Below are 23,648 nucleotides of genomic sequence, written 5' to 3' on the forward strand. Positions count from 1 at the left end.
ATTTTTAAAAATCGCCATCCCAGAGGGCGGCGAAAATGACGTGGCAGACGGCCGTTCGCTCTCGGGCGACGGCCGTCAACGAAATTTGCAGGCGGCCCCCTTGCCGCCCTCCGCTAGGGCGATTTTGTACTGTGAGGGGGGCCGCCTGCAAATGGGCGGCGAGGGGGCATGGAATTTTGCAGGCGGCCCCCTTGCCGCCCTGGGGGAGGGCGATTTTTGCCTCCCCCCTATAAAGCCCAGTCCCCCCTCTCTGAAATTTCATTATATTCACTAAAAATCCAAAAAAAACGAAAGAGAGAGAGGGGAGGGCAGCAGAAGGGGAGCGGCGAAGCCCTGCTGGTTCGCTCACTTCATCACAGGTTTGCTCTCATACATCTTTTGCATTTGTACTAATATGTTATGTTTGAGTATATATGTTGCGTTTTAGTTTTAGTTCTATATATTTTAGCATATCTGTAGCACACAGCACATATGTGTAGATCCAGAGCATAGAATATAATAGTATGAATTGAGACATAGACAGTAGTGTTAATTGTAAGATGTAGTTTAGTTTGATCTGGAGAATGTAACCTACTTTTAGAATTTTGGAGAACAATATTGTAGAGAATGTAACTTAGGGCGTAGTACAGAAATGCGAGGTTAACGCAGTTATTGTTTTCATCAGGCACAATGTCAAATAAGGTCACATTTCAGATAGTTCACGGTGAAGGAAATATTAGATTTGGTCCAGATGGTGTTGATCTGTCAGATTTTGTAATAACATCTAAGGGCATCGATAGGCCTGCGGAGAGAACATTTCAGTCAATTTATAGTTGGTTGTTGAGAGGATTTAGAATAGACCAAGAAGTCTACACAATGTCAGTATCAGTTGTAGTGAGTCATGCAACAGAAGGTTATTTTTGGGAACTAATGCCGATGGACAGCACTGCTGCTTGGTGACGGTATGTGGAAATGGCTTTTGAACGGTCATGGCCCCTCGTTATATTTGTGTCGGTACAAGAGAAAGATATAAATGTTTCAATGCAAACCGAAGATGTAGAGGGTCCTATCAAGGCAGGGGATGTTGTTGGACCATCGATGCAAAATGAGGAAAATCAACCAAGGGAGGAGCAGGCCATGGGCATGGCGGATGAGGGGGAGAGAGTCGGTATAATTGTTGATGAAATGGAGAGGGAAGATTCGGATAATGAGGAAGCGGACGACGACGCATCATCCGATGAGGAAGGTGATGTAATGGCCACTGATTGGGCAAATGAGGACTTTTCTGGACTTGTTACATCAGAGGGTGATCATGTACCCTGGGAGTATAAGGAGAACGAGGTAATTGACGGTGCAAGGTATGCTCATAAGGATGAGATGAAGGAGGTGGTGAAGCATTGGGCAGTTTCCTTGTAGAGAGAGTTTAGGGTGGTCAAGTCAACAAATTATGTGTATGAAGTGAGGTGCATGAAGGAAGATTGTCCGTGGCGTGTCCATGCATATAAGGGTAAATGGAATGATTATTGGAAAGTTACCATTGTGACCGAGCACAAGTGCTACTTACAAGGGGTGGAGAAGTATCACCGAAACATCACTTCAGCTTTCGTGGCAAGTGAGATGTACAACAGTGTTGTTGGTAACATTGGCTTTGAACCAAAATCAATTATTAGGCACATCGAGAACAAATTCAAGTACACCATAAGCTATGCAAAGGCCTGGAGAGCCAAACAAAAGATTATTGAGATGAGGTATGGCACATTTGAAGCTTCTTATGATAATTTGCCTCGTTTGTTAGCCACCATTGCCCAGAGGAATAATAATACTTACTATGACCTACATACATTTACATCGGTTGATGATCGAACAAAGAGTGTGTTGCAAAGAGCCTTTTTCTCATTGGGTGCTTGCATCAATGCTTTTGTGCATTGTCGACCTGTTCTATGCATAGATGGAACTTTTATGACAGGTAAATACCGAGGTCAGATATTGACAGCAATTGGGTGTGATGGGAACAACCAGGTTGTACCTATGGCTTTTGCATTTGTAGAGAGTGAGAACACTGAAAGCTGGTACTGGTTCCTAGAGAGAGTGCACATTGCAGTGGTGCGTATGAGGCCCAACGTTTGCCTTATACATGATCGTCATGCGGGTATGTTGCGGGCTATTGACTACTTGCAGAACGGTTGGGATGAGAAGGGACTTCCAGCTAAGTGGCCTGATGTTCGGAGTCGGTGGTGCATGCGTCACATGGGTGCAAATTTCTACAAGCAATTCAAGAACAAGCATCTTATGGAGCTCTTTAAGAGGCTCTGTGCACAGAACCAAGAGAAGAAATTTAATGAGTTGTGGGACAAGTTGGATGAGTTGACAACGAAGCAAACAGATGAGCAATCTCGCAGACCACAAGTTGAAGGTGACGAGCCTCCCATACCTCTTGGTGCATTACATGATGACCCACCAACAATGAGAAGGAGGTCAGGGTCGTCCATCAGAAATTTCACTCAGTGGATTGAGAATGAGCCTAAGGAGAAGTGGTCTCTATTGTTCGACACCGATGGATCTCGGTATGGTATAATGACAACCAATTTGGCAGAGGTGTACAACTGGGTAATGCGAGGAGTTCGGGTACTTCCATTGGTTGCTATTGTTGAATTCATCCTTCACGGCACGCAAGCGTACTTTAGGGATCGATACAAGAAAATTGGTCCGTCCATGGCCGATAACAACATAGTGTTTGGCAACGTAGTGACAAAGTACATGGAAGATAAAATCAAAAAGGCACGGAGACATAGAGTTGTTGCTCAAGGCACACAAGTGCATCGGTATGAAATAATGTGTGTTGATAGGAGCAGGCGTGGTATCTATCGCAAGCAAGCCGTGCAGGAATGTGTCTTGAAGGCGGATGGTGGATGTACCTGCAGTTGTATGAAGCCGAAGCTTCATCACCTTCCTTGCTCACACGTTCTTGCTGCTGCCGGTGATTGTGGCATATCTCCCAATGTGTACGTCTCAAATTATTTCAGGAAAGAAGCAATCTTTCATACATGGAGTGAGGAGATATATGGGTTCGGGATCTCAGGATCTTACACAACGCTGAGTGCCCAAGTTTTTTACATTCCAGATCCATCTAAGTTAAGGGTGAAAAAGGGTCGACGCCAAACTAGACGCATCAGAAATGATATGGATGAGTCAGAAGCAGGTGGGAGGACTTTACGCTGCAGCAAGTGTGATCTGCGCGGCCATACTTACAAGAAATGCCCGAAGAATGCAGAAGTTCCAAGCGGCGCAGATGCTAGTCCATCTGGACAGGCAAGTGATGGTAGGCGACCACCTGGTGAAGGAACAACAAGCAGGCGCGCAAGGCCAAGGCGTCGTCGCGCAGCAGGCGATTCCATGGTGTAACAATGCTATCGATTTAGGAAATAAAATGCTGTTGTGATGTGATGAGTGTTCGGACTAAATACTTCTATCGTGTAATTTCAATTGAATGTTGTTGTAATGAGTACCTCCGACTATTGTTGTACTAGTAGTATTGCGAACTATTCGGTGTTGTATCATAATGTTATTGTGATGAGTGTTCGGACTAAGTACTCATATCGTGTAACTGCAGTTATTGTTGTAATTAGAAATATTCCGTATGGTGACACTTTTGTTTGTTTGTACTCTTGTTTAATATGTGTTAGTAATTCGCTTATGAACATTTATTACTTATGTTGAACTAATTATTTATATGTTTCTGATCAATCTATTTGATGCAGGTATGGCGTACGACACACCGGCGCTGTTGAACCGTGGGATTGACAGGAACCACCGCTCGTTCCTGTCAGCAGTCGAGGGTGCACAGCTCGGCACCTTCCGTCCACGCACGTCGCGCGAGTGGTTGCGTGTCGACCCCCGTCACGTTCCTTGGTACGCGTATGTTCACATTTCAACTCAACTTTGCTTTGTGTTGTACTTATGTTTGAAGTTTGCTCTATACAGGTTGCGTGCGGCAGGCCTTCTACCACTTTGTAGGCTTGTTGAGGCGGCGGCGGACGACCGTGACCCAGCGAAGCGGTGGGATGCAGACCGGTCACTCCTTGCCGCTCTGGTAGACCGCTGGAGACCTGAGACGCACACGTTCCACCTTCCCTGTGGGGAGATGGCTCCGACACTGCAGGACGTGTCGTACCTGCTCGGGCTACCGCTGGCGGGAGCACCAGTTGGTCCCGTGGACGGTGTTTTTGGGTGGAAGGAGGATATCACTGCGCGCTTCGAGCAGGTGATGCGCCTTCCACACCTAGGACCGGCCAACACCCTTCCTCCGTACTCTACAGTCGGGCCTAGCAAGGCTTGGTTGCTCCAGTTCACTGTAAGTAAATAAGTTGTTATTATCATACATGCTTATTTGCGATCAACAGAGTGTTTTGTACTAACATTTCATTCTTAATTGTAGGCGGACCTTCTGCACCCTGACGCTGATGATAACTCGGTCCGACGCTCCCTTGAGGCGTACCTGTTGTGGTTGTTCGGGTGGGTGATGTTCACTAGCACCCACGGGTACGCTGTGGACTTCCGGCTGGTCCACTACGCACGGTCCATCGCGGATGCTCAGCCACAGGACGTGCCGCAGTGGAGCTGGGGTTATGCCGTGCTAGCAGCCACGTACCGTGCCCTCTGTGAGGCGTGCACGAAGACTGACGCGGGAGCGATCATCGCTGGCTGCCCTATGTTGCTTCAGCTTTGGGCAGCCGAGAGGTTTGCCATAGGTCGACCAGTGGTGGACAGCGCACCCTACGGGGTTGGTCGCAGCGCGCAGTGACCAGAGGACGGTCCCACGATGGGGACTTACTGGTGTCGACGTGGGGTTAGTGCAACTTCGCTGCGTTATAAGTTTATCAGTCGTCTTCTTTTTTTATTTCACATAACATGTCTAATTCCGATCATGTTTATTGCAGCGTCGTTACGCTCACGTCCAGGTGAGACGAGGTTACCCAGACTTCGTGTTCGAGTTTGACCGTCTCCAGCCGAGCGACGTCATCTGGGAGCCGTACACAGAAGAGGCCGTCGCTGCGAGAGCACCGCTAGGACTTTCGTCGTTGTGCACACGCGACCAGGCTTACTGGCTCACCATCCTACCGATGGTGTTCGACATTTTCGTTGAGCCTCACTGCCCGCAGCGTGTGATGAGACAGTTCGGACTTAGGCAGGTGTTTCCGGGCAACGTGCAGCCGACCGTCCTCCCTGCCGACCACTCGTGAGTTCGGATTGTTCATTTCTAAATTTTTATGATAATTACTTCATCGAGCCATATAATTTACCTCTCTTCACAGGTTGACTCGACGGGGACAGCTAGCAGGCGCACTTTGGGCTCCACGTGTACAGCAGTACGTTGACGACTGGGTGTTAGCTACAGAGGAGGTGATCAACGAGCTCTTCCCACACACGGAGGAGAACTACCGTGACTACCTTCGCTGGTACCTTCCTCGCACTCGTGCGCGTGTGACCTTCACTCCAGACGCCCTAGAGCCGCACGTTGCCGCTGTGACGGACGCGTATCCCACGCACCGTGACCGAGACTACTTCGTGGGGGTACGTCGGATTTGTATTAGTTCTTACAATTATTTCATTTATCTTGCATAATATAGGACAACTACTGAATTTTTTTATTTCCATCTTGCATAGGCTGATGCCGCACGGGATATCAGTGCCGATATCACCGCAGTCCAAGTGAGGTTGAACAGAGGTTTGCACTTGACTGACGTTGAGCAGAGGGTGACCTTCGACCGGATGCAGGAGAAGATGCGTGCGGTCATGCGCGTCTTCTCCTGTCGCAGCGCCGTGGACGTCGTACCTCCAGCTGGTCCGGTACAACCACGGCCTCGCACACCTACCGTCGGAGCAGGACCTCGACCTACGGTACCTGTTTCGCACGGTACTGCTCAGCCCAGAGGTTTCTTAAGTTTTGTTTCTGTTTTTGTACGAAAACATCACCCCGTCATAACTTGATGTTCCATCCTCGCAGGACCTCGTTTGCCTTCGAGCACCCCTGGCTTCGGAGCAGTGCGACCTACAGCACCGGTTTCGCACAGTACAGTTCAGCCCAGAGATTAGTTCATTTTTGTTTCAGCTTTTGCACGAATATGTCACCATGTTTTAACGGCACGTTTCCTCATCGCAGGACCTCGTCTGCCTTCGAGCGCGTTCGCAGGCACGACCGGCGTTTCCGCGAGCTCCGCAGGGGCGTTCGCCACCTCTTCGGGCGCGTTCGCCAGCTCTTCCTCTCACGGAGCGTCGATCCCTCGCCCACACGGTACTTTACTTTTTATTAATACTATTAAATACCTGTATGAAACTGATGGTCCTTGTCCAGCAGGATTTGCAGCCGGGATCTTCGGTACTGGGGCCTCTTCGTCTCACGCCGGTAGGACTGGTCCTACTAGCCAGTTCTACGACGACGACTTGCACGGTGCACACCACCACGACGTACTAGGCTCCTCTCAGCTTGGAGGAGCTCCAGAGGAGCACACTCAGGAGCAGCCAGAGATCACACCTGTACAGGCAGGACGGGTTGGCCGTGCCGTACCCCCGGACCGACTCACGTACTCCCAGGGGCACATTAGGGCGCAGGGTAGGAGGGATAGGGGTAAGAGGCCTCGTCAGTAGTGTTCTACCTCTTCATTCCTTATGTGACCGTTTCTTTTAGCTTACAAACTTGTAAAGCAGTACTACTTTTGCTATTACTACTGCAGTACTACTTGTGTTTGTCTCGTCTACATAGTTCTTTTCATTCATATGGTGCTAGAACAACTTATGCTCACGACAACACACTTTCGGCGCTTCACGGTAGTGTCAGATCCAGTAGCGCGCACAGTCCACAACAGCACACATGAAAAGCGGCAGCTCGAGTTGTCACTATCAACTTTCGGCGCTGCCTGTTGACATAAAGTGAATCACGCCCACGCGTGATTGTCTTGTCACATCTAATGAATAATGTATCTCATTGAGTTCACATATATTGCAGTGAAAACGACGCTATATAATTGACAATCTGAAGGCAACCTCTTCATATCTTCTTTCCCACTAGCACACAACACACGAAAATGGAAGCGCCATTCCTTGAGCGTCTCAACTGGCGAAGCGATCCTTTTGCTGGTTGGTTTCCACCATGGTGTGACCGTCCTTTGTGCGATTGTGGGGATGGATGCATACTCAAGTCTTCCCTCATGATACAAACTCGGGGCAGGAGATTCTTCCAATGCGCGAACTTTGATCAGGTATGCTTCATCTATTCGAAGTTCAAATGGATAAAAAAACTAACTTCTTCGTACACAATTGTAACATCTTACGCAGACATATCGTCCAATGTGCAACTTCATCGAGTGGGTAGACATGGAGAACCCACAAAATGACGGAACCCGTGCTTACCCACGTAGTGAAACAAGATCGGACTACCTAAGGCGGAAGGATGAGCATGAATGTCGAATTGCTGCTGAGGCTTTAGAATGGCACGTAAATCCCCTAGGACTCCCCACGTGGCGTGAGCGTCCGGAGTGTCGTTGTGGTGACCGTTGTCAGGTCATAAGGTCCGTAAGGCACCGAACTCGAGGACAAAGGTGTTTCGTGTGTCCAAACATTGTCGACGATGATTTCGTGGTAATTACAACTATTCTTTTCATCACTCCTCAGTACTATCATTAACTTAACTATCCCAAAATGGATGTACATAGGAGGATGTAAGGAAATGTCAATTCGTACAATGGATTGACACAGTCAGAGTTACTTCAAGTGGCGGGCCGATAACGCAACCTGAATCGACCATACAGTTCATTCATGCTTGGATGGAGTACGAACGTCGGGTGGAAATTGCAAGCTTAGACTGGAGGAACAATCCATTAGGGTTACCTAAATGGTCCGAGCGTCCAAAGTGTGGGTGCAGAGATCGCTGGCAGGTGGCTACATCATTTGCTGAACAAACATTTCGAAGGAGATATTTTGTCTGCCCCAATGTAGACAACGATTTCGTTGTATGTCTAACCATTTACAAAATCCGCTATGATTTGCACAAAATTACTACCCAAACTGAATAACATTACTATTTTTACAGGGCAATCCAAGGATGGGTGGATTTACTCGATGGATCGACAATGTCACTCCATCATATCATGGCCAGAAGATAACAGAGTCAGAAACACAAGTAGAGTATCAACGATTGAAGGACCACGAGAATGCAATGCATTCCGACCGACCTAGAAGGGGCCGATAGGTTACCGCATGCTTGATTCGTCGGGATCGACAAATTTGTACCGTGTATCGATGGCACTTCTTATCTATCTTATCATTACAATGTTTAATTATGGTGGTGATTTTTTTGTATGCGTAAGACTAAGGGCCTATTTGGATTGCTACCAAAAACATGCCCTACCAATATTTTGGTAATTTGAATAGTACTTGTGTTTGATTTCGATTGAAGCCTATTCATTGGTAATACGTAATCTAGATTTGAGATTATGTAGAACATTCTTCACTACAATTTTACATTTTGGCAGCAAACCAAATATGATCAAATGTAATTTTACCTTACCAAAAATTTGGTAGTGCCAAAACTTGCTTATATTTTGGCACTAACAAAATATTTGTACGGTAACATTCCAAATAGGTCCTAAAAAATAATAAAATTGTATTTTACCAGTCTTGGAGATTTTAATCTTGTATAGTTTTCAATATAAAAAGATTTGATAACTATTGATATTTATACAAAAATATAAAGCACAGTATAAAATCGCCCTCCCCCAGGGCGGCAAGGGGGCCGCCTGCAAAATTCCAGGCCCCCCGCCGCCCATTTGCAGGCGGCCCCCCGCACAGTACAAAATCGCCCTAGCGGAGGGCGGCAAGGGGGCCGCCTGCAAATTTCGTTGACGGCCGTCGCCCGAGAGCGAACTGCCGTCTGCCACGTAACTTTCGCCGCCCTCTGGGATGGCGATTTTTAAAAATCGCCCTCCCAGAGGGCGGTAGGCGACCACTTCTGTCAATTTTCAAAATGAAAAATTATTTTTGTAAAACTTTTAATAAAAAAAATTAAAAATAAAAAAAAATTCTTTCAGGATTGTCACAGCCCAATGCAGAAATGTCACCAACAAAAAAGGACCCATCACATAATCATGTTGTCTCGAGCATGCAACGTGCACTCTGCATCATGGCATTAATTACACGACTGTAACAAAATATATTTAATATTTCTAGAATACTATTCTCTCTGTCCTTAAAAAAATGAATCTAAAACTAGATGTGACATATTTAAGATGCATCACATCCAGTACTAGATTGATTTTTTATGGGACGGATGAAACGTACGCAAAATCTCGGGAGGAGCTTTGTTGTTTAATTGTGACAGATTGAGAAACAAACGTGGTTCTCACCAGGGTTCACAGAACTGATTGATTTTTACAAAAACCGTTTTCCAGTTTGTGAAATAGAGTTATTATTAGCCAGTTTCCATGCATCGTTGATCAAAAGTCATCGATTTTTATCGGTTTTCCATTGGTTTTGGGTAAATCGGTTAATGAACTGTTTTAACTTCAAAAATTAAAAAGGTAAACCTTGCTGGTATTCCTAAGAAGCGTGCTAATTAACAAATCACACTCGCCAATATCTCCATCCAATTTTGACTATCCTCTCGCTATTGAAAAATTAAGTCATGGTTTCTTGGGGCTATAGAAAATTATAGGGTACACACTTTTCTCAAAACACTCCTCCAACATCCTTACATCAACTATTGGGCACTATGATGCATGCATTTGCAATCATCTTGCATGATGAGGCAACCAAAAGACTCTTGATTAACGAATGCATGCATTGTAATTAGAGTAGATAGAACCATAAATAAGGGTGTCTAGATATTTCTTGGTCTAAAAAGCTCCTCAATAACATGTTTTTTTTATAATTCTATGGATGAAGTATAATAGTACTACTTTTATAGAAAACCTCTAAGTCCACGATAACATATACTCTCTCTGTTCCAAAAAAAAAAACCTAATCTAGGTGAAGATTTGACACCACATAAAACAATGAATCTGGTGATGTCAAATCCTCATATAGGTTGGCTTATTTTTGGAACGGAAGTTATATCTAGTACTATGTTTAGGACCAACATTCTGTGCGGTTATTTAAGTGGTATAGTTACACTTACGAATTACAACAGACTTGTATATACATTGAGCAATATCTTGAAAGAAAGTGTGGCCATGGAAGCAAAAGAAAACAATACTGTCTCCCCTCCTTCCTGCTACTTCTCCCTACCTATAAGCTTATAAACCCTCCCTTATCAACCAGTCCGTTTATTAATTTGATGTTTAATTTGGCTATTCTTTATAGATGACCAAACCATCCTCGTATCATATGCTCCTGGAGGTGTACCGGCGGCAACGTTTTCAATCCGATGTATCTTGAATGTAACATCGGATATATTTAAATAATGTGTTTTTTTTAAAAAATATTGTTACACTTTTTCAAAAACTTAGTCAAACTTAAATATTTGATTAATTTTTTTAAAACAACTTATAATTATAAAATGGAGGGAGTGTACCACGTTAAATTAGAACAGCAAATAATACTAGACTAGCTCCCCTCCTTCCTGTTACTTCTCCCTGGCCATTCTCTATTCTTTAATTATCAACCAGTTTGTTTATTAATTTGATGCTCAATTTGGCCATTCTTTATAGGTGACCAAACCACAAACCATTCTTGTCACACGGAGGTGTATCGGCAGCAAACGTTTCCAATCCGACGTGTCCTTGTCACACGCACGCTCCCGTACCGTACAGTTGTCCGGGCCCACCAGCCAGCCACACACCCAATCCCACCCACCTCCCCACTAGGCCACGTCACCCGCACGACGCGACGCCCCCTCCCCTTCCATTTCTCCTCCTCATCGCCCGGACCGTACGGCCACGCCACCCTCCGATCCCACGCCGCGCGCCGCGCCAGATCCGGCGCGCCGCCGCCGCTCGCCGGAGACGCACGCGGGGCGTGGCCCCCGCTACTGCGCCGCGGAAGGAGGAGGAGGGGGAAGGGGGGTGGCGCAATGGCGCGGCGGTGGCGGCCGTCGCACCTGGTGCTCGTGGCGGGGGCCGCCTACCTCCTCCTCATCTCCCTCAAGTTCCGCCGCGTGCTCGACCTCGCCACCGCCGACCTCGCCGCCACCGACGCCGCCTTCTCCTCCCCTTCCTCCTCCGACCACCTCCCCCCGCTCCCGGTCTCCACCACCACCACCACCTCCACCTCCCCCGGGAACGGGAACGGCAACGCGACGCTGTTCCAGGTCCAGCCCTTCTGGCACCGCTACGACCGCGTCTCCCTCCCGGACATCGTGGCGCGCAACCGCTCGGCGCTCGACCGCATGGCCGACGACGCGTGGGCGCTCGGCCTCACCGCGTGGGAGGACGCCGCGGCCTTCGCGGGCGACCCGTGGGAGCTCGCCGCCGTCGACACCGCCACCACCGACAAATGCCCCTCCGCCGTCTCCGTGCGCGCGCGCGGGAGGGTCGTCTTCCTGCCCTGCGGCCTCGCCGCCGGCTCCTCCGTCACCGTCGTCGGCACGCCCAGGGCCGCCCACAAGGAGTACGTGCCGCAGCTGGCCAGGATGCGCCAGGGGGATGGCACCGTGCTCGTCTCCCAGTTCATGGTCGAGCTTCAGGGGCTTCGCGCCGTCGACGGTGAGGACCCGCCCAGGATACTGCACCTCAACCCCAGGTTGAGAGGGGATTGGAGCCAGCGACCAATCATCGAGCACAATACCTGCTATAGGATGCAGTGGGGCTCCGCGCAGCGCTGCGATGGGTCGCCGCCCGAGGACAACGACGATAAGGGTATGATTTGCTCTTCTAAATCTAGCTTGGATCTTAATTTTGATGTCTGGTGATAACTTACTACTACTGATGTTGTCGTTGGCATACATACATTTATACCTGTGGAAGTTAGGAATGAATTGCTTGTGTTCTCATGTTAACAGAACGAGTAGTTACCAGTCCAACGCAATGCTTATTTAAGGAACCTATAATGTATAGTACGGATTAACCATCACAAACAAATGAGTATGTAGTGTTTAGTACTCCCTCCGTTTCAGGTTATAAGACTTTCTAGCATTGCCCACATTCGTATAGATGTTAATGAATCAAGGCACATATATATGTCTAGATTCATTAACATATATACGAATATGAACAATGCTAGAAAGTCTTATAACTTGAAATGGAGGAAGTAGCTCTTACCGAATTGAATCCTCAAAATGCCTAATGCACCAGGAAGTTTTAAGGTGTTGTAAATTTTCATACAATTTCACTTTTGACATGAGGTGAGAATGTTGTGTTTAGTGTAGGTAACACTATACTTTGACCCTCAGGTTAACATATTTGGCTAAAGCATACAATTTTGTATTTTTGGTCAGTTGATGGGTTCACCAAATGTGAAAAATGGATACGTGATGATGTTGTTGACACAAAGGAGTCCAAGACAACTTCATGGTTGAAGAGGTTCATTGGGCGTGCAAAGAAACCTGCAATGACATGGCCATTCCCTTTTGTAGAAGACAGGCTATTTGTTCTTACTATGCAAGCTGGAGTTGAAGGTTTCCATATATATGTTGGTGGAAGACATGTGACCTCCTTCCCTTACAGACCAGTATGCTCTCTAGTCATGTTCATCCGGCTATTTATCTGTTGTGATAATTACAAGAAACACTTACGGGTAGCCGTGATCATTTCCAGGGCTTCACTCTTGAAGATGCAACAGGGTTATTTGTTAAGGGCGATGTGGATGTTCATTCAGTTTATGCCACTGCACTTCCTATGTCTCATCCCAGTTTTTCACTTCAACAAGTTCTTGAGATGTCAGAAAAATGGAGGACCCGACCACTACCAAAAGATCCAGTTTTTCTTTTTATTGGAATACTCTCTGCTTCTAATCATTTCGCTGAGCGAATGGCTGTTAGAAAAACATGGATGCAAAGTTCAGAAGTCCGGTCATCTAAAGTGGTTGCCCGATTCTTTGTTGCACTGGTAAGCATATTCATCCAAAAATAATTGAATTTATAAGACATAGCATGTTAACAAAGCAAAGAAAGTTAAAGAGCGGCTATCTCTCTTTCTCTCAGAAAAGAAAAGACCATTTATGTTAAAGTATTCATGTCAATCTATTCTACACTCAAGTTGTTGACTTACAGAACTGATTCTGTTTAAGGTTATGACTGAGGATGCTTGTGTGCTAAGTTAAAAAAAATGTATCTTCAGATTCTCTACTGGTCTTCTAAGTTTCATTCTGCATGGTTATATGGATTTTCTTTATGTGTAGAATGGGATGATGGAAGCATGAACCGTAAAAATGTAGGTACATATTTGAACTTTCCAATGTGCAGATGATTCTGTGTTTTCATATACACAACATCTCTAGTCTTGTAATACTTTATCTCTAATTGTTCATATAGGTATTCACTACCTTATCATTTATTCATACCTTGTTAAATGTCTAAAAAAATGCAAATTGTTGATCGTGCGCGCCAGCGATGGTTATATATCGGTTGATTGTTTGCCATCTCATAGAAGAAACAAACAAATTCAAAAGTGTAGTAGGAAATGAGGTGATTGCTGCGATCTTATTCATTACAAATTGTGGTTGCAGAATTCAAGGAAAGAGGTCAATGTAATGCTTAAGAGAGAAGCTGAATACTTTGGAGACATTGTAATTTTGCCATTTATAGATCGTTATGAGTTGGTGGTTCTCAAGACAATCGCTATTTGCGAGTACGGGGTGAGCCACTCTTGCTTAATCTTCTATTGTTGCTCTTCCGCCAATATTCTAAACCAAAGTAAGAATAGCTGTATGCCTGTACAGAAATTATGATACACACATAATTTATTCCCATCAGTAGATACTTGCTTATGAATGGGCTTATTGCAAACCTCAATAGTGGGAGCAGGTGGCCATTGGCCTGTTTGGAAGGGCCTAAGCTTAAGATGAAAGCTACTAGAAGCTAAGCCCTCCCAAACAATTTATTGTTATATAAACTTCTCAGAAACCCATGCTGTAGTCAGGAGCTAAACCACTTGCATACAGCTCTTAAGACAAGTATCTTCTTGTAGAAACTAAGACCTCCAAACATCGCTTGTGGCTTACAGACAGACATGATGAAGTTTATGCAAATTTTAGTTACCATCAAAAGCATGCTCACTAATAAGTATAGTGTCGATAAATAACAAACCTGACGTCTGTCATTCCCTTTGCCTTGCAGGTCCAAAATTTGGCTGCTGTACATATCATGAAATGTGACGATGATACATTTGTGAGGGTAGATGTGGTTGTCAGACACATCAAGTTGAACAATGGTGGCAGGCCATTATATATGGGGAACCTCAACCTCTTGCATAGGCCCTTGAGAATGGGTAAATGGACAGTTACAACAGAGGTAATACCCTCTGTCTCTGTTGTTTTTCCTCAAATTAGTCAATTCAACTTTGAAGTTCACTCATTTGATAGCGTTTCATATTCTGTTTATATTTGATCCCTCCCTTTTTTACTAACCAAGGAAACTATCTACTCCTTTGCAACTGTGTTTATTCTGTTCATGAACACCCTCATGACTTTCGATGCAGGAGTGGCCTGAAGACATCTATCCACCTTATGCAAATGGACCCGGTTATGTGATTTCTGGTGACATAGCGAAATTCGTCGTGTCTCAGCATGCCAACCAGAGCTTAAGGGTGAGCTTCCGATGACGCCTATCACGTATAACTTTTATGGCGATGTATTGATCGGTTTCCCTTTTTGGGTCATGCACTGCAGCTATTCAAGATGGAGGACGTAAGCATGGGGCTGTGGGTTGAGAAGTTCAACTCCACGTCTCCTGTCAAGTATTCCCACAGCTGGAAGTTCTGCCAGTACGGCTGCCTGGAGAACTATTACACGGCGCATTACCAGTCACCGAGGCAAATGCTGTGCCTCTGGGACAAGCTGGTCCAGGGCCGAGCATCCTGCTGCAACTACAGATAGCGAGACGACAAATGGATTAAATCAGTCACTCGACTTTAGCATTCCTCCTCCACCTGCCGGTTATTTTGGTTGGTGGGGTGGCTGGCTGGTGTTCTCTTTTTTGACACGAAGAATCACCTGACAATAGCTTAGCTGCTGCAATGTTGACTCGATCGAGCTCATCGCTTCACATGGCTGTGATGTTGGGGCTTGAAGATTAGGCAGCTCCGGTCCATGGTTCCATGCATTTGCCTGATTTCCATTCGCCATCTCGTGGCGTCTATGTCCTTATTCCTGTAATTGATCCCAATTTTGATGTAGTAGATGATCAGATCAGCATATTATTAGATATATATGCCTGTTCTTGTAGCCTAGAATCCTAGAAACTTGGACAGAATCCTGATGATGCTAAAAATCATCTCTGTTCTTCTCTTTCTTGTAAAAGATAGCCTCTTTTTTTCTCCACTCATGAGTTCCATCGATGATGTATTTTCTCTGTCATTGCTATTCTTGGATAGCACCCACTCAACTGTTGAAGAAACTAAACTAGATTTGTTGTCATTTGTGTTATCTCTCTTTTTTCCCCCCCATTTTGACGCTTTATGCTACAAAATGACTACTGAGATCAGTGCCATTTCTTATTACTCCCTCCAGTCATATATATTGAACGTTTAGGTAAAATTTGGTTATTTCAAACTCTGATCGTCAAGAACTTCCTAAATGTTTAGTTTTAAAACAAAAAAGAACATAGTATGAGTAGATTTAATAGAATCATATGATATCATAAACTTACTAGATTAAATTCATTCTAAATATAGGCAGTGTCTAGTTCCTTTCAAACTTCTAAAAATTTCGTCACATCAAATGTTTTGACACACGCATGGAGCATTAAATGTGGACGAAAAAAATCAATTACACATTTTGCATGTAAATTGCGAGACAAATCTTTTGAGCCTAATTACGCCATAATTTGATAATGTGATGCTACAATAAATATTTGGTAATGACGGATTAATTAGGCTTAATAAATTCGTCTCGCAGCTTACAGGTGGAATCTGTAATTTGTTTTGTTATTAGTCTACGTTTAATACTTCAAATGTGTGTCCGTATAATTAAAAAAAAATTAAAAATTTTGGCACACGAACTAAACACGGCCATAGCATTAGTAGCTAAAGTTTTAAAATTTTGACCAAATCTCGCTTTAAACTTCAAATATATTTATAGCGAGACGTCGGATGAAAATGAACGGTGGATACGGCGGGTACACTCTGCAAGCCTGTGAACCCAGTAGTCCAGCAGTACTCACCATGGCCGCGCTGCGACTGCCAAGAGCGCCGACCACCGCGGCGCTCGCCGCCGGCGTCCCCCACCGGTTCCCGGCACCGGAGGGGGAGCCTCCGCCGCCGCGCGGCCCCAACAGGGCGCACCTCAACGCGCTGCTCACGTCGTACGGCCGCCGCGGCCGCCTCCGCGACGCCCAGCTCCTGTTCGACCAAATGCCCAGCCGCGACGTCATCTCCTGGACCGCCCTCCTCACCGCCTACGCCGACGGGGGAGACCTCGCCTCCGCGCGCCTCGTCTTCGACGACATGCCCCGCCGCAACGCCCCGTCCTGGAACGCGCTGCTCTCCGTCTACCTCCGCGCGGCGCGCCCGCGGGCTGCCCACGCGCTCTTCTACAAGATGCCGGCCAAGAACGCGGTGTCCTACGGTGCCATCATCTCGGGGCTCGCCAAGGCGGAGATGCTGCATGAGGCGGAGTTGGTGTATGAGGAGATGCCATGGCAGTGGCGTGACCCAGTAGGGTCGAATGCGCTGATGGCTGGGTACTTGAGGGTCGGGGAGCTTGCCATGGCACTGAGGGTGTTCGAGGGAATGACGGTGAGGGATGTCATTTCCTGGAGCGCCATGGTCGATGGCCTCTGTAAACATGGGAGTGTGTCAGAGGCGAGGAGGGTGTTTGACGCCATGCCAGAGCGGAATGTGGTGTCTTGGACTTCGATGATTCGGGGATATGTGAAACGTGGGATGTGCAGAGATGGTCTCCTCCTGTTCCTGAATATGAGAAGAGAAGGTGTTCAGGTTAACACAACGACACTCTCAGTTGCGCTGGATGCTTGTGCTGCGGCCAGTCTTGCCAGAGAAGGGATTCAGATTCACAATTTGATTATATCAATGGGATTTGAGCTGGATATTTTCTTGGGTGATTCAATAATCATAATGTATTCTCGTTTTGGTTGGATGGTTGATGCAAAAAGGGCGTTCGACTGCATGCAGCAGAAAGACATAGTATCATGGAACTCACTGATCACAGGTTACGTTCAGCATGACATGGTTGAAGAAGCACATGTGCTGTTCAAGTTGATGCATCAGAAGGATGCTGTTTCTTGGACATCAATGGTTGTTGGGTTTGCTAACAGGGGTTGGATGAGGGAATCTGTTGAACTTTTCGAGCAAATGCCAGTAAAAGACGAGGTCGCTTGGACTGCGATCATTTCTAGTTTTATCACAAATGGGGACTATCTAAGTGCAGTGCGGTGGTTTTGCCGCATGTCACAAGAAGGATGCAAACCTAACACAATAGCTTTCAGTTGTCTGCTGAGTGCTTTGGCTAGCCTGGCAATGTTGAATCAGGGAAGGCAAGCTCATGCATATTCGATCAACATGGGATGGGTGTTTGACTCTGCCGTTCACACTTCTTTGGTATCGATGTATGCAAAATGTGGAAGGTTGGCTGAGGCTTATCATGTTTTCTCAAGCATTAGCAACCCAAGCCTTATTGCTATTAATTCTATGATTACAGCATTTGTGCAACATGGTTTCGTTGAAGATGCGCTGAAACTATTTACCAAAATGCAAAATGCTGGATACAAGCCTAATCATGTTACATTTTTAGGAATTCTGACTGGTTGCGCACGTGCTGGTTTTGTTCAACAAGGTTACAACTACTTTGAATCAATGAGACCAGTTTATGGTGTAGAGCCAAACCCTGAGCACTACACATGTATGGTTGATCTTTTAGGTCGTGCAGGCCTCCTTGCTGAAGCACTGGAAATGATTAACTCAATGCCCCAGAATGATCATTCTGATGCATGGGCAGCTTTGCTCAGTGCTAGTAGTCTCCATTCTAATCTCGCTTTTGCAAAAATAGCAGCACAGAAGCTTCTTGAGAAGGATCCTTACGATGCAACGGCTTACACAGTCCTGTCAAGGATGTTCTCCTCAGCAGGGATGGAGGATGAAGAAATGCTAAAAGTTGTACAGCTATCCAACTTGGCCAGTAAGAGGCCTGGTTATAGCCTTATTATGCAGGATAAGGCCACTGAAATATAACACATACTGAGAACCTTCTAGTTGACTAGTTCTAGATCTCTGACCGATGAAAACAAGAATGATCATGTTACATGGCACTGCTAAATGAGAATTAGGATGGCATAAAAAAGATATCACATGACTTGTACATAATGCCTAAAATGTGGATATCTGACCAGGTGCTTGGTGATATGCTGTTGGCCCAGAACTCGAGATCCATTTTTCTGGCAGGTCCTTATTTCTTATAGGATTAAGTTTGTCCATTTTGATGCAGCTGAGTTTTCACCCTTAACTATGAAATCATCTAACTTGCACTCTTCAACTACCAAAATGGGCACAAATAACTCCTTTTCACCACAAAAAAATGTCTTATTTGGCCAGAATAACACTGGTGGTTTTAAGGGTAGGGGTTACACTGATTTTGATAGTTAAAGGGTGAACAATAGATCCTTTCTTTTCTGAGGGTAACAATTAGATAGTATTGTAGTTCATGAATTTACAGTATTTGTTATTTAAGACCTGTCATAATCTTTATATTGATTCCATCTTCTTTTTAAAGTTTAGACAGTAAATGGAAGATTGATACACGGAATTCATCTGCTACAGGAAAGCATTGAAGAATAGTTGTATTGTTGGTTGCTGTTTGCTTAAATTCAAGAACATTTATGCAGGAGATTGTCTTCCGATCATCAATTGATGAAGAAGCCAGTTCATGAGTCATGTCTGCATGTTATTTGTGGTAGATGAAGTAGGAGATGTATTCTAAATAGCTACCATCAAGATACAGTCATGTTGACAGGAAAAGGCAGAGCACCAATCGTCAATAGTATAATCTTGCTCCTGAATGTCATCTATGCGTTACTTACAGAAATGTGCAAAAAATGAATTGCACTGAGCACATTGCTGAATAACAGTATGGAAGAGAACTTTTTTTTGGGTGAGCACATCTGAAGAGACTTTCTTTTATATTCATTCCCTCTTCTTTTTCCTTGGCATTTTCAGTGCTCTGCATCACACCATCTGTCATGTCAAGATCATGACGTTTATTATATGATGTTAGTTGAGATGTTGAACAATATAGATCAGCACAAGAATCATGACCAGTCTAATTCTGTAACCAATTCGCTTCAACTTTAGTCACTTGATTTGCTTTATCATAGAGCTTGATGAGATCCCATAAATAGGACTATAATTGCCATCTGTTTCTGTACCATGGATCCTTTTCTTCTTTCCATCATCTTATGCTCATGGATCTTTGTTGTAGTGTCCTGGAAAAAGCTCAATTGCATGAGGCGAAGGCTTCCACCTGGACCTCCAAGGTGGCCAATCTTTGGTAACCTTCTCCAGTTGAGCCCTCTTCCCCACAAAGACTTCGCTCGATTCTGCACCAAGTATGGCCCCCTGGTCTATCTTCGTCTTGGAACCATCGATGCCATCACCACTGATGACCCTGAAGTCATCCGTGAGATACTCATCCGGCAAGATGAGGTATTTGCTTCACGGCCTCGGACCTTGGCCGCTGTTCACCTTGCCTATGGGTGCGGTGATGTGGCCCTTGCTCCGCTGGGGCCGAACTGGAAGAGGATGAGGAGGGTTTGCATGGAGCACTTGCTGACAACCAAGCGGCTTGAATCTTTTGCTGCTCACCGAGCACTGGAGGCTGAGCACCTCTGTCAGTTTGTGTGGGCTAAAGCCCAGTCAGGGAAACCTGTGAATCTCAGAGAGGTTCTTGGGGCCTTCTCGATGAACAACGTGACAAGGATGTTGCTAGGGAAACAGTACTTTGGTCTGCAGTCAGCAGGCCCTGGTGAAGCAATGGAGTTCATGCACATCACCCATGAACTGTTCTGGCTGCTGGGCCTGATCTATCTTGGGGACTACTTGCCAGCCTGGAGGTGGCTTGATCCATATGGGTGTGAGAAGAAGATGAGGGAGGTTGAGAAGAAGGTGGACGACTTCCACCAGAAGATTATTGATGAGCACAGGAAGGCTAGGGAGGCCAAGAAGAGTGCATCCCTTGATGATGATAACAAAGAAGACATGGACTTTGTTGATGTACTGCTTTCTTTGCCCGGCGAGAACGGAAAAGAGCACATGGACGACGTCGAGATCAAAGCTTTGATGCAGGTATGTTTACTGTTTTTGTTATTCTAGTCTAGTTCTAAGTTCATTTGTTTTTTAACTAAGCCATCACTGTGTTTGTTGTTATAGTCTATTCTTGAAATTGAAATGATTTGCTAGCTGCCATTATGTTTGCAACAAATCTAGCCACGTTAATGTTATCTCCTTTGAGATTCAACCAATAGATGACTTGGTTCTTTTAAAGAAAATAATAAAAGGGAAGGTAATTAAAGATCTGTTTTCACAGCAGAGTTTTTGGTTCTTCTGTTGTTATGAGCTATGTTTGCTTTTCGGATTGAATTTATCTGTTACTTCTGGCAAACCATGTTATTTCATTTCTAGTGCTACATGTTGGAACCACAGTGAAGTGATGGACAGTACAAAGTACAAACTATCCTTTCTTGTCCTGGAGACTACAAGAAAATTAGAAGTAAAGAAATGATAGATTTTCTGAAAGTAAACTAGAAGAAAACATGTTGAACAACCTGTATTATTCTTCAACATTATGTGCATGCTAGCGCTACTAGTATACAACTGCATTTTTCAGTATCAGAAATCTTGCATAAGACATCAAATTAGTCATAAGCAATTCTGTTCTAAGTAGACAAAAACAAAACTAATCCATGTACACAACACAGGACATGATTGCTGCTGCCACCGACACATCATCGGTGACCAACGAGTGGGTGATGGCGGAGGTGATCAAGAACCCCCGGGTGCTCCGCAAGATCCAGGAGGAGCTCGACGGCGTCGTCGGCCGCGGCCGCATGGTGGCGGAGTCGGACCTCGGCCAGCTGACCTACCTCCGGTGCGTCGTCCGCGAGTCCTTCCGGATGCACCCGGCGGGGCCATTCCTGATCCCCCACGAGTCCCTGAAGCCGACGACGATCATGGGCTACGACATCCCGGCGCGGACGAGGATCTTCATCAACACCCACGCGCTCGGCCGGAACACCCGCATCTGGGACGACGTCGACGCGTTCCGGCCGGAGAGGCACCTGCCGGCATCGGCGGACGGCGGCCGGGTGGAGATCAGCCACCTGCCGGACTTCAAGATCCTCCCCTTCAGCGCCGGCAAGCGCAAGTGCCCCGGCGCGCCGCTCGGCGTCATCCTGGTGCTCATGGCGCTCGCCAGGCTCTTCCACTGCTTCGACTGGTCGCCGCCGGACGGCCTCCGCCCCGACGACATCGACACCCAGGAGGTGTACGGCATGACCATGCCCAAGGCCAAGCCGCTCGTCGCCGTCGCCACGCCGCGCCTGCCGCCGCAGATGTACGGTCGCCATGGCAAGCAAGTTTGAGCTAGGCGTCGTGTGGACAATAATGCAGACAGGAGAAGCCGATCGAGCTATGCAGCTTAACGTAATTAAGAGTGAATTAATTCTACATGTATCTATCAAATCAATCACACATGTAGACAGTGACGATGAATGCAAGTGCTGATGAATCAAAGAAATTAAGCATCAGCTGATGAATCTCACTTTCTTGCTGAATTCCATTCATTTCGTTCACACAGTAGGTTCTTTGAGACTAGATATCTTCTAGTACGTGCAAATAATACGCATCGTGTACTTCAAGGTTGTGATAAATATATTTCGTAGCAGAAGCTACTTAGCTCGATAGAATTGATGATACTAGCTATAACTTCCGAGTGAGCACAGGAAACAGAGTCTGTTACGATATGTAGTCGTGGCCTTCATGCAGAGCATCATCTTCCTCCTATCCCAACCCAACCCAATCCAATCTTCTTGGTGCCATTCATTTCTCAGCACATCAACACACATCCAAATTCATTTCTGAGCTCATCAGCTCGCATCATCACTCACAAGATGCTGCAACGGCAATCCAACTGAATTCGATCCCCAAGTACCAGGCTATATAAATCGAAGCCATTCTCGCCATGGATGAGCACACAACACACACAAGAAAGAAGAAGAAGAAGAAGACGACGGCGAAGATGAAGGGAGCGGCTGCGGTGGCGATGGTGGTGGTGGCCGGCTGCTTGCTGGCGGCGGCGGCGGTGTCCGTCGTCGACGGCGCGGTGACGTGCGGCGACGTGGACGCGAGCCTGCTGCCGTGCGTGGCGTACCTGACCGGCAAGGCGGCGGCGCCCTCGGGGGATTGCTGCGCCGGCGTGAGGCACCTCCGGACGCTGCCCGTCGGCACCGCCGAGCGGCGGTTCGCCTGCGACTGCGTGAAGAAGGCGGCGGCGCGGTTCAAGGGGCTCAACGGCGACGCCATCCGCGACCTCCCGGCCAAGTGCGCCGCGCCGCTGCCGTTCCCGCTCAGCCTCGACTTCGACTGCAACACGTAAGCATTTTCAAACAACAAAAGAAATAGAAATAGGACTTAAAAAAGGCACGAATATTAAGGAATGATCTACTATTAAATAATTAGAATGGGTAAGGCTTCGAAGCCAAATCATCTAGCGTTGGAGCTAGCCGGAAGATTTCTGAGCGTTTCCCAACAAAAGAAATAGCAGTAGATTTTCAAACAACAATTTTTTTTAAAAAAATTAAAAGGTATTTCAAAAGAAAAAGGATTGGACCCAGCCCAACGCCAAGATCTGGGCCAACATATTTTGGCCCATATTTGGTAATATTTTGTCAAAGCCCATACAAATTTAGATCCAGGTACATCCGCACAGGGTCATGGCCCAGGTAGTCCTGTTTTCAAACACAAATATAATGAGATTGTCAACAAATCTATACTGTACTGACTAATTCTTAACAAAATTGAAAAAATATTTATTAACAAAAAGAGTATTTTTTTGGGTATTTAATTATTCTGTACATGCACTATTAAACACTGCAACTGGTGGCTTATATATATGTTTGTTCATTTTTAAATGTTGCAGCATTCCATGAGCATTCTGAACTTCTGGAGATGGAGAGTTGAGACAAAGCTAGAATAATGAAGATGGTTCATTTCAAGTGAACCTGTTGCTAGTTTGTACAACAAGCTGCATGCATGCATGCATGCCTGCCCCTTCTTGTTGGAGACAGTCATGCTTAATGTTTTTTTTATCTACAATGAATAATAATAAATAAAAATATCTCCAATTTATTTGGAATATGTGTCCATGATCTATCCTGAGGATAATAAATACACACCACTGGATTTAAATTGCCATGCTGCCAAGCACTCAATGCAAGTTGGATGAGAGCTAGTGGTTGCTCATTACTGAATTGACACCCATGATGCATGAAACAATCGAAAATAAATAAAAATATTCTA

General features: G+C 45.8%; 4 protein-coding genes across 5 annotated transcripts; all 4 read left to right on the forward strand.

Moving 5' to 3' along the window:
* The first annotated feature begins 10,864 nt into the window (after positions 1 to 10,864).
* On the forward strand, positions 10,865 to 15,540 carry LOC4344592 (hydroxyproline O-galactosyltransferase GALT2). The gene is made up of 7 exons (XM_015793199.3): positions 10,865 to 11,825; positions 12,404 to 12,636; positions 12,723 to 13,013; positions 13,633 to 13,761; positions 14,243 to 14,416; positions 14,604 to 14,711; positions 14,794 to 15,540. The coding sequence occupies exons 1-7, from the start codon at positions 11,042 to 11,044 to the stop codon at positions 14,998 to 15,000; spliced, it is 1,926 nt and encodes a 641-aa protein (XP_015648685.1). The 5' UTR covers positions 10,865 to 11,041; the 3' UTR covers positions 15,001 to 15,540.
* A 686-nt stretch (positions 15,541 to 16,226) lies between these two features.
* LOC4344593 (pentatricopeptide repeat-containing protein At1g53600, mitochondrial) lies at positions 16,227 to 18,845 on the forward strand. Its single transcript, NM_001422895.1, has one exon. The coding sequence runs from the start codon at positions 16,287 to 16,289 to the stop codon at positions 18,309 to 18,311; it is 2,025 nt and encodes a 674-aa protein (NP_001409824.1). The 5' UTR covers positions 16,227 to 16,286; the 3' UTR covers positions 18,312 to 18,845.
* A 9-nt stretch (positions 18,846 to 18,854) lies between these two features.
* Positions 18,855 to 22,030, forward strand: LOC4344594 (cytochrome P450 703A2-like). Of its 2 annotated transcripts, NM_001422900.1 has the most exons (3): positions 18,855 to 19,227; positions 19,555 to 20,417; positions 21,050 to 22,030. In NM_001422900.1, the coding sequence occupies exons 1-3, from the start codon at positions 19,206 to 19,208 to the stop codon at positions 21,710 to 21,712; spliced, it is 1,548 nt and encodes a 515-aa protein (NP_001409829.1). In that variant the 5' UTR covers positions 18,855 to 19,205; the 3' UTR covers positions 21,713 to 22,030. The 2 variants fall into 2 exon arrangements, with proteins under 2 accessions (NP_001409829.1, NP_001409828.1); NM_001422899.1 differs by lacking the exon at positions 18,855 to 19,227 and having other exon boundaries at positions 19,397 to 20,417.
* Positions 22,031 to 22,323: 293 nt separating this feature from the next.
* LOC4344595 (non-specific lipid-transfer protein A) lies at positions 22,324 to 23,543 on the forward strand. Its single transcript, NM_001422896.1, has 2 exons — positions 22,324 to 22,721; positions 23,269 to 23,543. Exons 1-2 carry the CDS (start codon positions 22,369 to 22,371, stop codon positions 23,276 to 23,278), a joined length of 363 nt encoding a protein of 120 aa, NP_001409825.1. The 5' UTR covers positions 22,324 to 22,368; the 3' UTR covers positions 23,279 to 23,543.
* Positions 23,544 to 23,648: the final 105 nt, after the last annotated feature.

Source organism: Oryza sativa, chromosome 8 (assembly GCF_034140825.1).
Source record: "Oryza sativa Japonica Group chromosome 8, ASM3414082v1".
In the NCBI taxonomy this organism is placed as follows: Eukaryota; Viridiplantae; Streptophyta; class Magnoliopsida; order Poales; family Poaceae; genus Oryza; species Oryza sativa.